This window comes from Dendrobates tinctorius, unplaced genomic scaffold, assembly GCF_039654945.1.
Source record: "Dendrobates tinctorius isolate UK_male_01 unplaced genomic scaffold, ASM3965494v1 ptg000056l, whole genome shotgun sequence".
In the NCBI taxonomy this organism is placed as follows: domain Eukaryota; kingdom Metazoa; phylum Chordata; class Amphibia; order Anura; family Dendrobatidae; genus Dendrobates; species Dendrobates tinctorius.
This window is the reverse complement of record NW_027361724.1, coordinates 6,780,038-6,793,907: the sequence shown is the minus strand read 5'-3', so window position 1 is coordinate 6,793,907 and position 13,870 is coordinate 6,780,038. Positions and strand designations below refer to the sequence as shown.

General features: G+C 42.2%; 1 protein-coding gene across 5 annotated transcripts in view; it reads left to right on the top strand.

Moving 5' to 3' along the window:
- The window catches only part of SESTD1 (SEC14 and spectrin domain containing 1), a 177,524-nt gene extending 164,593 nt beyond the window's left edge, over positions 1–12,931 (top strand). For all 5 annotated transcript variants that reach the window (XM_073577473.1, XM_073577469.1, XM_073577472.1 and 2 more), the window contains exons 14-18: positions 3,512–3,593; positions 4,384–4,506; positions 7,817–8,008; positions 8,533–8,654; positions 12,092–12,931. In XM_073577473.1, coding sequence (XP_073433574.1) covers positions 3,512–3,593; positions 4,384–4,506; positions 7,817–8,008; positions 8,533–8,654; positions 12,092–12,221 — 649 coding nt within the window. In that variant the 3' untranslated portion in view covers positions 12,222–12,931. The remainder of the gene's footprint in view (positions 1–3,511; positions 3,594–4,383; positions 4,507–7,816; positions 8,009–8,532; positions 8,655–12,091) is intronic.
- Positions 12,932–13,870: the final 939 nt, after the last annotated feature.

Below are 13,870 nucleotides of genomic sequence, written 5' to 3'. Positions count from 1 at the left end.
GCTTTAAACTGTATATAAAAAAAGGTTTCTTCAAATATTTTGTCATATCAGCCTGATGAAGGGACATAAGCAGTCCCGAAAGCTTGCTTTGTAACAACATTCACTATTATTTGTTAGCCATTAAAAGGTATCATACCCACAAGATTCCTATTTTGTTTCTCTCACTGAGAGCACTTTATATACTCATGAAAGAATAACATTACTTTAAAACCAAGCACACCATTGTTTTTCTCGTGAAATTCTTAAGAAGTGTGATTTGTCACATGACCCTCTTCCCATTGGAAAAAATAAAGTTGAATCCAAAATGGCCAACTTTAAAATGTCCGCCATGGTCACCACCCATCTTCAAAAGTTTCCCCCCTCCCATATACTATTGTGCCACAAGCAGGAAGTTGCTATCATCAACCATTCCCATTTTATTTAGGTGTATCCATATAAATGGCCCATCCTGTATAATGAATCTATTGTTTTAATTTGTGCGTCATTATTTTTTGCCTATTTCCAGTGCACACAGTGGAGGAGTCTGGAAGGTACTTATATTGGTCCTCCTTATGTTACTTTTACCTTTAATGGTCTTAAAAATTTTTTGAAATGTATGTTTTGTGCTTTGCTTGTGTAATCATGTCACAACAAAACTTTTATGTTTGTAACTCATTGATGGTTATCCTGACCATTTGTATACACACTTGTTTTCCTGATCTACATGTCTCACACTAGTAACTCCCCCTTTCATTTACAATAAGCTCTGAAGGAAGATTCTCCTGGAGATCTATGTCCGGCCCATAGATCTTAACAGCTTGGTTACATAGTAATGACTTAGGAGGGGTGATCCTACTGACAGATTCCCTGTAATAATGAAAGGCAGTGGCGGAAGTAGAAGCCAAACATAAGGGGAACACACTACTATCAGAAGGATAAGGAGGCAAATAAGCTATACACAATAAACCATTCCAACAATAAACAGCAAGTGCTAGTAAAAAGATAGCAAAACAGGGTATTTAGTTGATACGTTTTTTGCAAAAAATGTATACTAAGCCGCTCTACCAAACGCCAAGGTATACCCATCAGAGCAGTCCTATCCAATGTATTTAAAACCTGACCATGTGAACAGTACCTATATGAGCAGGGTTCAGAGAGGTAATGTCTGATGTGGACACGCTGTGTGAGACGGCTTTATATGTGCATGGCCCACATAGGAGGGGCGGAAACCTCCCAAAGACTTGCAAAAGCAAGAAACCAATTGAATAAAAACGAACGCCTGGGCCATGCACATACAGTGAACAAGTCGGTAAGACGGTGTTCACACCACCAAGAAACTGGAACACAGAAAAACAGTACAACAAACGTGTAAAAAAATTCCAACAATAAACAGCAAGTGCTAGTAAAAAGATGATAACAAAACAGGGTATTTAGTTGATACGTTTTTGGCATGCGTTCGTTTTTATTCAATTGGTTTCTTGCTTTTGCAAGTCTTTTTGGGAGGTTTCCGCCCCTCCTATGTGGGCCATGCACGTATAAAGCCGTCTCACACCGCATGCCCACATCAGACATTACCTCTCTGAACCCTGCTCATATAGGTACTGTTCACATGGTCAGGTTTTAAATACATTGGTTAGGACTGCTCTGATGGGTATACCTTGGCGTTGGTGGAGCGGCTTACCATACATTTTTTGCAAAAAACGTATCAACTAAAAACCCTGTTTTGTTATCTTTTTACTAGCACTTGCTGTTTATTGTTGGAATTTTTTTACAGCAGAGTATTTTTTCACGTTTGTTGTCCTGTGTTTTTCTGTGTTACAATAAACCATGTAGTTAATTGAAGCCCCTTAGCGGTCCTGTGCCAGCAGCATAATCCAAGAGTAAAGATAACCATTTAATGAGTCGGTAGACGCCACATTGGATCATTTTACTTAGAACATTAATATATTTTCTGGTGAAATGTAATCTGTAAAATTCCGATTACTTTTCATGCAATGCAGACTATGAACCCCTGTTATAAAGGCGGTCAATAAATCCTAACTTTTGACCGACACTTTTAAATAAAGATGGAAGTAAGAAGAGTGTTTAGAAAAGTAGCCGAGCTTCAAGATGAAGGTCTGCATAGATTAATTCCTTTGCGTTGTCTTACCCAGCAGAATCCTTTGTGATTTTGAACAGGAGCGGTTCAGCTTTCAGCACATTTATCAATGTTAAATCAACTGATTCTCATGCGCACCCTCGGCCCTGCCAAAGTCACGACAGGTTCTTAAGTGGTGCTTGAAAGTTATCTGAATGGCTCCATCGTCCCCGGGCATTGTGCTTGCCCGCATGAGATTATCGTTACTGTATTCTTAAATGGCTCGAAATACTCAAAAGGCGATCCAGATACTTTCCTCATTCTTAAATCAGAAGAAAGAAACAGTGCAGAAACGTCCAGGGTATGTTATGGTAAAAAAAATCACCAATCTTTATTAAAGTACCAAGTAAAATAGCATATGTGGCTAAAAAAAAGTGACACACGAAAGACAGCAGAGCGGAGGTAAACAGTAATCCTAAATAGGTAGCATAATGATTATAGCATAAAACCTGGTTATGCAAATAAGTATGACATATGGTCACAGCAGGAGAGCCACCAAGGGCTAACAATAAATAGGTGGCCAGCAAGAAAAAAAATAAAGGGAAAAGTCCCAAGCCGATCACCAAGGCCGACAATACAACCAAATAGTACCAATGCGACCAAAGAAATGAATGAGGCACATACCTGGAAAAAGGGGGAAACTGAATACCACCCTCTGCGAACCCCAAAGCGTGTTTCGGGAAACGTTCCTTCCTCAGGGGGTGTGTCACAGTGCAGCAGGGAAAGCTATATATAGGTGCCCATAAAAAAAATCAAAGCCAGTAGCGCAGGAGAGAGCGGACAAACCCCCCAGCCCCCACCGTTACCACAGCTGACGCTGACGAATGCACGGGGCCCCGTGACGTCAGACGCCAGACCGCGGGCGAAAGAATTCAGAGCAGAAGCCGCGCCGTCCAGTGGTGCTTGAAAGTTATCTGAATGGCTCCATCGTCCCCGGGCATTGTGCTCGCCCGCATGAGATTATCGTTACGGTATTCTTACATAGCTCGAAATACTCAAAAGTCGATCCAGACACTTTCCTCACTCTTGCTGGTCACTGATTGATCTGAAAAAGATGATTTATCCAAGGTCACAAAGGAACCGACGGGGAAACGTTAAAAATAACACAATAGTTTTTATTTTTCTCAGGGAAAGATTTTCTTGCTTTCAAATTGCATAACCACTTACCTGCAAAAAGAGTGAAAAGATACAGCTGACTACACACATAAGATAGGTGTTGGAGGGATAAAACGATGAGACCCAGCACTTATGGCCCAGGCTACTATGTATTCTTCATCCGGCTGCCGCTTACTGAGATTGGTTATACAGATCATATATACAGGACACTGTAAACCAGTAATCACCTGTCGTATATACCGGACGTACAATGTTACATTACTTGTGTTCTCTTCTCAGATGTGAGGACATGGTGGATGTCCGGAGGTTAAAAATGCTGCAGATGGTCCAACTGTTCAAGTGTGAAGAAGATGCAGCTCAAGTAAGACCTAAATCTTGATGATCTACTTATCTGTATCTATGGTCATCTGGACACTTGCTGTCTTTAGTTGGCTGATTTTCTCTACTGGTTATATAGTAGGTGCCTGTCCAAAATAAAAATTAAAAAACCTGTGTAATTCCCTTGGCTCACCAGTGCAGTGAAGGCAAAGGATCTCGCTGTACCTTGGCACCCACTAGGGTCGTTGCCTTGACCAACGTTTCTCCATGTTACTTGCTCTCATTCCCCTAAAGCTGGCCATAGAAATGAGATGTCAGATCAAGGTCCATTCTGAAGACCCCAGTCTTTCCAAAACACATGAGCTCTTACCTCCACTGCGCGTGCTTGTGTTTTGCATGGGGAGAGAGGAAAAAGTTGACCTCAGACTCTTTTGGCACCGGCTTACCTCCCCTGAAAATAAAGGGATCAACTGATAAAATTCCAACTGCATGAACCTTCTTTCTTCTGACATCGTCTTTTGGGGAAAAGTTTGGAAGTTCTCATGCACATCACACAATCTGCTGGTCCCAACTAAATCAGTGGTTCCATGTAATATGTATGGGGGGCCATTACTTAGCATAGCTTGGACACCATGTCTGTACCCCCACTAAGACATGCCCTCTACTCCCTGAGATACACTTTTTATGATCTAGACTTCTTAGATTCCTAAATATGTAGCAATGCATCCATATTTTATGTCACATTGTCTCTTCATGGTCCACATGCCCCATTCCTTTGGATGCTTTTTGTTCTTTACTTTGTAGCACTGTTTTTACCCCTTGCTGTTCTGCAGGCCGTAGACTGGTTGAATGAACTACTCGATGCCTTGCTAAAGACACACGTCAGGCTGGGAGACGAGAGTCAAGAGACCAAAATTCTGATAGAAAAACATAGAAAATTTGTAGATGTTGCTCAGGTAAGATGTGTTCATGATGAGGTGTTCTGTGGGATTTACTGTAAATTAACATTTTTGTACATTGTACTCCGCACTAAGATCTTTCAAGCTAAATACTTGCCCATACACTCTGGATACACTATTGGGACCCCTACACATTGCACCGACTGGAGCTTTTATGACCTTCCATTCTAAAGCCAAAGATATTAATTTGGAGTTGGTCTCATTGCATGTTCAACATCTCCTAATCTCCTGGGAAGGTTGTCTACAAGATTTTGAAAGGGGGTCAGTGGAAATCTTTGCCCATTCATGCAGAAGAGCGTTTGTGAGGTCAGACACAGACGATGGATGAGAGGGATGGGCTCACAAGCTAACTTGTCATTAATCCCAAAGATCTTCAATGGGGTTGAGTTCAGGGCTCTATGTGCCTGGTCATGTTCTTCAGCACCAAATTCACCCAACCATTTCTTTATACAGTCATGGCCAAAAGTTTTGAGAATGACACAAATATTATATTTTCACATTATCTGCTGCCCTCTGGTTTTTATGTGTGTTTGTCAGATGTTTTTATCACATACAGAAATATAATTGCAATCATATTATGAGTAACAAAAGATTATATTGACAGAATGAGTTAATGCAGCAAGTCAATATTTGCAGTGTTGACCCTTCTTCTTCAGGACCTCAGCAATTCTCCCTGGCATGCTCTCAATCAACTTCTGGATCAAATCCTGACTGATAGCAGTCCATTCTTGCAAAATCAATGCTTTTATTTTGTCTGAATTTGAAGGTTTTTGTTTGTCCACCCGTCTCTTGATGATTGACCACAAGTTCTCAATGGGATTAAGATCTGGGGAGTTTCCAGGCCATGGTCCCAAAATCTCTATGTTTTGTTCCCTGAGCCATTTAGTTATCACCTTTGCTCTATGGCAAGGTGCTCCATCATGTTGAAAAAGGCATTGTTGATCGCCAAACTGCTCTTGGACGGTTGGGAGAAGTTGCTCTTGGAGGACATTCTGGTACCATTCTTTATTCATGGCTGTGTTTTTAGGCAAGACTGAGAGAGAGCCCATTCCCTTGGCTGAGAAGCAACCCCACACATGAATGGTTTCAGGATGCTTGACAGTTGGCATGAGACAAGACTGGTGGTAGCGCTCACCTGGTCTTCTCCGAATAAGCCGTTTTCCAGATGTCCCAAACAATCGAAAAGGGGATTCATCAGAGAAAATGACTTTACCTCAGTCCTCAGCAGTCCACTCCCCCTGTACCTCTTGCAGAATATCAGTCTGTCCATGATGTTTTTCCTGGAGAGAAGTGGCTTCTTTGCTGCCCTCCTTGAGACCAGGCCTTGTTCCAAGAGTTTCCGCCTCACAGCGCGTGCAGATGCACTCACACCTGCCTGCTGCCATTCCTGAGCAAGCTCTGCACTGCTGGTAGCCCGATCCCGCAGCTGAAACACTTTTAAGAGACGGTCCTGGCGCTTGCTGGTCTTTCTTGGGCGCCCTGGAGCCTTTTTGGCAACAAGGGAACCTCTCTCCTTGAAGTTCTTGATGATGCGATAGATTGTTGACTGAGGTGCAATCTTTCTAGCTGCGATACTCTTCCCTGTTAGGCCATTTTTGTGCAGTGCAATGATGACTGCACGTGTTTCTTTAGAGATAACCATGGTTAACAGAAGAGAAACAATGATGCCAAGCACCAGCCTCCTTTTATAGTGTCCAGTGGTGTCATTCTTACTTAATCATGACAGATTGATCTCCAGCCCTGTCCTCATCAACACCCACACCTGTGTTAATGGAGCAATCACTGAAACGATGTTAGCTGGTCCTTTTAAGGCAGGGCTGCAATGATGTTGAAATGTGTTTTGGGGGATAAAGTTAATTTTCTAGGCAAATATTGACTTTGCAAGTAATTGCTGTTAAGCTGATCACTCTTTATAACATTCTGGAGTATATGCAAATTGCCATTAGAAAAAATGAAGCAGTAGACTTTGTAAAAATTAATATTTGTGTCATTCTCAAAACTTTTGGCCATGACTGTAGACATTACTTTGTACACTAGGGCAGAGTCATTGAGAACAGAAAGGGGGCCTATTCCAAAGTGTTCCCGCAAAACTGGAAGCCACAATTATCCAAAATGTCTTGTGTGCTGAAGCATTAAGATTTTCCTTTACTGGGATTTAGAGACCGAGGCCAACTTCTGATAACATCCATGCTGGCACATAGCATTCAGGCAGGTAACATTCTCCTAGCATTAGTCAAACCCAGAAGTGTGATTCATTACTTTGCAGAACGTGTTTTCACTGTACCAGTCAGGTGGTGGATTTACACCACTACGTCCTACACTTGGCATTGTGCTTGGTGATGTAAAGCTTGCATACATCTTTTCTGCTATAGATACTCGTGCCATGAAACCATGGTACTGAATCTAAAACCTGATTTTGGTTACTAAAAGGGCCGCTTTTGTCCATGTAGTTTAGCTGTTGCGTGAACGCTCGTTTGACTGACGTCCGTCTCTCTGCCCCCCATAATTTTTGCACAATGATGGGCTCTGTTCACATTTGCATTATTGACTTTACATCAGAGTTTCCTGTATATTGTATACCAATATTTCACCATTATACATGACAAGGGTCTGTCACATGTTAGAAGTTATGGCTCTATTATAAACTGAAGCCATGAAACTAGTGTGAACAGAGCCATGCAACTTTTATGCAGACATGTTATATCTCGTGTCCGTGTTATATTCTGTGTCCATGAAATCTGGCTAACAAGATATCCGTCATTGCTGTACATACAGATTGTAGTGGCGGCGATTGGTTGTCACTTTTAACGAAGAAACTTTTTGTGTAGACTTTGAAGGGATTTTCATAACGTGGCCAAGAAAAAAATAAAATGACCTATCCCAGACGGTCCTCATTATACATTGTCCATCATTCATGCAAACAGTCATTGACCTTTGGATGTTCAAAACATGACGACTGAGGCTAGTGATTGGCTGCAGTGGTCATGTGAATGATGGGCAGGTATCATCAGTGCAGTGCTGGGGAGTGGTGGTTCATTCAATGGGTTTTTCCTTTAGCTTAAAACATTCTCTACTGTTTTATAAAATCCCAGAAACCACTTATTAATTTTTTGCTTTTAATGGAAATGTGTTTAGTAAAGAAACTGTATCCTAAATACCAAGTCCTGAAAGTATTTATAATGTGCTTTGTCCTTTCCGCGCTTGACCCCAGAAGCCGGGCGTATAGCCTGGCGGATTCCTCGACCCCTTTTAGTTCAGCCACGATGACAAATAATTGCTTTGTTCCCTGCCTTCTTCTTTTCTGCAGAGCACATACGATTATGGCCGCCAGTTACTCCAAGCCACAGTTGTATTGTGTCAGTCTCTGAGATGTACGTCTAGGTCATCGGGGGACACGCTTCCCAAACTAAACAGAGTATGGAAACAGTTTACGATAACCTCAGAAGAGAGGGTTCACCGGCTGGAAATGGCTCTTGCTTTTCACTCAAACGCAGAAAAGGTTAGCCCCATTTGCATATGACCTGCGCCGAGAAGTCCTGTTCATCTAAAGGTCATTGGTACTTTCTGAAGAGTTTTCCTGTATTGCTCCATCAGGACCATGCAGCTAGCTTTCAGTTTCTAGTGAATTGTCTTTTTGTTTGTTTTTTTTGTGTTTGTTTTTTTTTTTTGTTTTTTTTTGTAAAGCATTTGAAATTGATTTTGGGTAATCCTTCATTTAAGCTGCAGCTATTTCCCCCCCAGCTGATGTACTTAATTCTAAATGCAAAGGCAGCAAGGATCGGAAAGGTTTTGTAGCCCAAGCGTGGTTAAATATTGAATTTCCTTCTGTTGCAATAATATATTTCCCCTCTAGAGGCCACTGCAGGATAAATGCACAGAGCTTAGAGAAGCTGAACCTGCAGCGATCCGCTGATCACTGCAGCAGCTTTGTTCTAACAAGTGGGTTTTATTAATTTCAGAGCTTGTTAATATTCTACAACATCAATGTAACAGATCTACTGTACATGTTACAATATTTTGCAGATTTTAGAAGAAAGCCCGGACCTTCCTGAATCTGTGCTGGATTTTGAACAGTTTGAGGAAGTTGAAGGAGTTGGGAAATCTCTGCTGGACAGATTGACCGTGCCTGTTATTTACCCCGATGGGTAGGTCATATCTCTTTTACAGTGTGATCCTGCCATGTCTGGTATGCTGCAGGATCCTCTCATCTGCTCTTCTGAGCTCGATTTTTGGTCAAAATGGAAATAAAGTTAATTTTTCTATTTTCAATTCAGTTCACACTATTACCGGATATACTCGTGTATAAGCCTAGTTTTTCAGCACCTTTTTTTGTGCTGAAAACACCCCCCATCCCCCCCGCCCTCGTAGCATCTCGGTGGTCCCGATGTCTTTGCAGCATCTCCATGGTTCTGGCTTCCAGTAGCTCTTCCGGCGCGATCACGTGGCGCCGCTCATTAAGGTAATGAATGTGCCGCGTCTCCACTCCCATAGGTGGGGAGCACATATTCATGCCGGAACCATGGAGATGCTGCGAAGACGCCAAGACCACTGAAACTCTGCGCCACCAGGGCACGCTGGTGGGTGAGTAGGATAGGCAATAAGGAGCCATGCATACCAGGATGGGATGGGGAAGCCATGCATAGCAGGAAAGGGACCGGGGAGCCAATGACAGGGATGAGGAAACTGTGTACCCGGCTTATGCTAGAGTCAATTGGCTTACCCAGTTTTTCGTGGCAAAATTAGGTGCCTCGGCTTATACTCGAGTATATACGGTATGTTTTGCATTTTTTACCGAAGAATGAGGGTTCCTCATTGACATTAATGAAATCTTCTAGTTTTGTTCTATTTTCTGGGGCAGAACAGTGTAGCAGTCTGGATTATTTTAGCTTGAAAAAAAAATCATCAGGAGAATAACCCTGTAAGAAGTGTTTCAATCTACTACAGCGCCACCGCTGGAGAGATGAAGCATTACACTGCAGTCATTGAAATGAATGTGCTACCTGTGTAAAGCACGTAAATCAAAGCCCATAGTGAAAGTTATTCCTTATCATTGCTCTCGGAGGACCCCTTGTATTTCCCCAAACTTCTGTGGATGGGTCATCATTTGTAAAGGGGACAACCCCTTTAAGTAAAAAGTTCAAGCCTTGAATATCTGAACACCTTCTTAATCACCAAATACAACAATGCAAATCTCATTAAAGGGTATTGTTGTGTAAAGGGCAAATCGCTTCCATTTGCTAACTTCAGATTTTCTTGCACATTGTACACATGAAAACCACATGAATCCATCATAAGCCGAAGCTAATGGGATCTATAAATGTCTGCTGTGCAAGAGCATTTCAGCATTTTGAATACAGGCATAATAATGAAGGACTTTCATCACCGCGGAGCACAGTACGAGGAGCTCGGCGGCTGTAGGTCGTCCTTTGTGCGAGAACAGAGTAAAGTTCACAGTTATTTGATACAAAGGCTCCGCTAATTCCACTTTGGCTCTGAGTTTTCTAATTACCATGTCCATCAATTGGTACAGAATGCGAAAGTGTTACAGAAATTCAGTTTCCTAATGCATGGATTTTTTTTTTTTTTTTTTTTTTCAAATATTTGCAGTGTTCTCCCTAGAGCCCAATAATAACAACAGCAGCAGTAGTCGGCCTTTGTGGAAAGACTTAGGATATGTGCACACATTAAGTGTTTGGTGCAGAAATGTGTGGCAAGAAAAACACATTCGTACTCTGTTTTTTCCTTGCGTTTTTGGTTCAGATTTTCCCCCACTCATTAGTACGGGTGAAATCTGCAGCAAAAACGCTGAAATAATTGACCCGCTGCAGATGTAATTCTGCCTCAGATCTGCAAATAAGCAGTGTGTGCACCAGACTTCAGGATTCTCATTCACTGCTGGCATCAGGAAACATTTCAGATTTTGTGATAGAAAAAAAAAACGCCATAAAGGGGCTTATCAGGTATCGTCCAGAATTGCGATACAGATAGTAAATGTTCTAAAATGACAGGAAAAAAAATGTACTTTATATGATAAATTCCCCGCCAGTACAGCACCGCAACCCCTGTGCTCCCCACCGGTCTTTACTTCCCTGCAGTGATCATGTGCCATCTAATCACCTGATGGACGCAACCAATCACTGACCTCAGCAGGGTGGAAAGTTTGAGATTGCTGAGGTTAATGATTGACTGCAGCGGTTGCATGGCTGGATGATCACTTCAGAAAATTGAGATCAAAGTAATAATTCTTTTCATCATTTTACACCATTATTTTTAGCCTGATTTTGGTCGACCCTGAACCCTTTAAGGCTTAAAAGATCTAAAAATGTGAACCCAAATGTTACTGTTTTCTATATATCATACTCGGAAGGCTCCAGGAAGCTGTGATATGTGGAGCTGTTTGCTGAAGTCCTTCTGTCTATCTGTGACATGGGGATGGCACAGGGAACCAATATTTGCTATGCCTGACGCAAAGTCACCCAGCAGGTTTAACAAGTAAAGCCACATGGGTATTTTGATGTTTTGGAACTAAATAGCAGCCATTGTGTTACAGGGATATTCTCAAGGGATGGGGAATAACGTCCCAACTGCTGGGCCCCCCCCCAGTCCCGTGAACCGAGGGCTCTGAGGAACCTTGTGTGAATGGAGCGGAGGTCGATCATGCGCATTGCCACTTCATTCATTCTTATGGGAGTCCTGAAGACCAGCTGAGCTACAGACGTCACATTAAGAATAAATGGAGAGGAGGGGCACATGACTGACCACCGCTCCATTCACACAGGACTCTTCACAGCCCTGGTTCTGGGTATTGGAAGGGGTTCCAGCGGTCGGAAAGGTATCCCTTATATTATGCATGCAGGATCATTTCCAGACTTGAGAATTCCCCTATAAGAAAAGTACAACAACGCTCTTGTTTATAGGGGTTTTACCACAATAAATGTTTGCTTGTTGTGGGGGGCTCCATTGGTGAGGTCTGCACTCGGATTGGGGACATTTGTTAACCCCATAAACGGTGACCAGAGTAGCAGGGCACACACTAGAATGCAGTAAGGAGGAACATGGGGGCTCGGGCAGTAAGAGTCCAAGAAATCAGACATTTGTCACCTATCCAACCTTTATAAACCCTACAGAGCAATTGCACGTATGTCCGCTCGACATGCGAGTACGACATCCAAATGAGATTAGGGTTTACAGTGGTCACTTCTGGACTGTTACTCTTCGCCTTGGCTGTGCACATATTAAATGTTGGGTTTATTCTATTAGTTTATGTCCCTCCCTTTATATCGGAGGTCTCTGTTGATAGAGAAAAGTATTTAATTGCTACTTATCCTCCAACCAAGTACACGGGTGCTCAAGTGACATGTTCAAGTCCGCGCAGCCGCATGTTTCACGGCTGATAGCCACAACACATGGGGATTGTCCAAGTTCATCATCCAATCCCCTCTTGTTTTGTGGCTGTCTAACAGCCACGAAACATGTGACCACGGGGACTCGAACACCTGCCATACTCTGCATACCCAAGCAAACTTGAGTAACGAGCGCTAGTAATGCCTAAATAATGAGATTTGTTTTCCTTCTCTTACAGAACTGAGCAATATTTTGGCAGTCCTAGTGACATGGCCTCAGCCGCAGAACACATAAGGGAGAGAATCAAGATGGTTTGCGTAAAGAAACAGCAGCTTCTAGAGCCCGACGCCTCCATAAGAGAGAGTTAAAAAGAGACTGGACTGTGACATACCCAATAAGCTAAAGTTTGTAACGCAGCATGTCGTCATTACCCAAGAATCCGTAAAATCCATGGAGAAAGGAAAAACAATAAACGCATTTCACAACCATCTCATGAGACCGTATCTTCTCATTCTAAAGCATTGCTCTGCGTATTGTAACACTATCAATCTATAAAGCCTTACTTATATACTGTGCTTTGAAATCATCCAGTGTCTGAGCAGCGTAGTGTTCGTTCAACACTACCTTAGCCCTTACAGCTAAAAAAAAGGGCCCGAAACGCGTGGCAGGATAGCGTGTCTTGTGGCCCTCTGACAATGAATGGGTGAAAAGCTTTACCTTACATGGTAGTTACATAGATGACACTTCAAATGGTGCTACCTGAAATGAAGGATCTCTCCGTGGGAAATATAGGAAGGAGAAGACTGATTCGTAAAGTGCTGTGCCTAATCAGATAATGTAGTATTTTTAGAATGTGGGTAAATTACCTGTTGTTTTTAGGCTGTAGCGTACTTCTTCTCTTGTCTTATTATCAGAAAACATTTCATTTTTTGCTTTTTTTTTTATTGTGCCATTAAAGCAACCTGCCCATGAAAACTTTGATATATCTTACATGAAACCAACGTTTTCTTACTTATGTGGGACTATGTATTTAAAGCTGTTTGTGCTGAATGAATAAAACCATCTTTATAAGATTGGACACTTTGCCTACTGTTAGACTGTTGAAAATTTTAGCTCAAAGTAAAGCTAAGGATAAAAATCTTTGCACTGGCTCAATGACTATTGGAAGAATAGTGATAAAAAATGTGCCCACTGGGTTCTCTTGCACATCATCATAATTTGCACGGAAATTTTTACATGTGACATAATGTTTCTTGTACATGCATGATCACTATTGGACCTACAACTTGTGAGCGGCCTGTCAGTCCAGGTCTGGTAAGTGAAAAATTAATATTGCAATGTCAACATGTTGGAGACCTACTCTTGTTAGCGGTGTCAAAAACTGGTCAATACTCTTATGAAAAAAATTTTTTTAGCACACAAATTAAGTATTGAGAATTTAGATGATTTGAACAAGAGAGAAATACAATGGTGGGAATGTATTCAATGTTTAAAACACATCTTTGATTGCTGATATGCACCGCACTTTTTTCCTCCAAAAATGTGGAGGAAAATGGGGGTTGTGTCCTGCTCTGGCGGTGGTGGGGGAGCGGGTCACAGAGGCAGGAGCTGCCTGCTGCTAAAGAAAAATGAATATTCACTGCATTCCACGACCATGGGCGTGGAGGGAAATAAATACTCATTTCTTTTTGGCATCATAGTATGATTGGCCCCATCCCATTCTTGGTATGATTGATCCCATCAGAGGTATGATTGGCCTCATCAGAAAAGATTAAAAAAAAACCCAAACCATTGCACTTACCTTCCTACTCTCCCTCGCAGTGTCCTGCTCTGTTGCCAGCAGCTCTTCAGCTATTCATTGCTCTTCAGTAGCACGCAGTGTCAACCGGAGCCTTCCTGCTGCAGCCGGTGGTCACATGTGCCGATACTTAAGAGAAATGAATATTCATTTCTCTTAAGTATTGGCACACGTGACCGCCGGCAGCAGCAGGAAGCCGAAGGCTGACACTGCGCTATT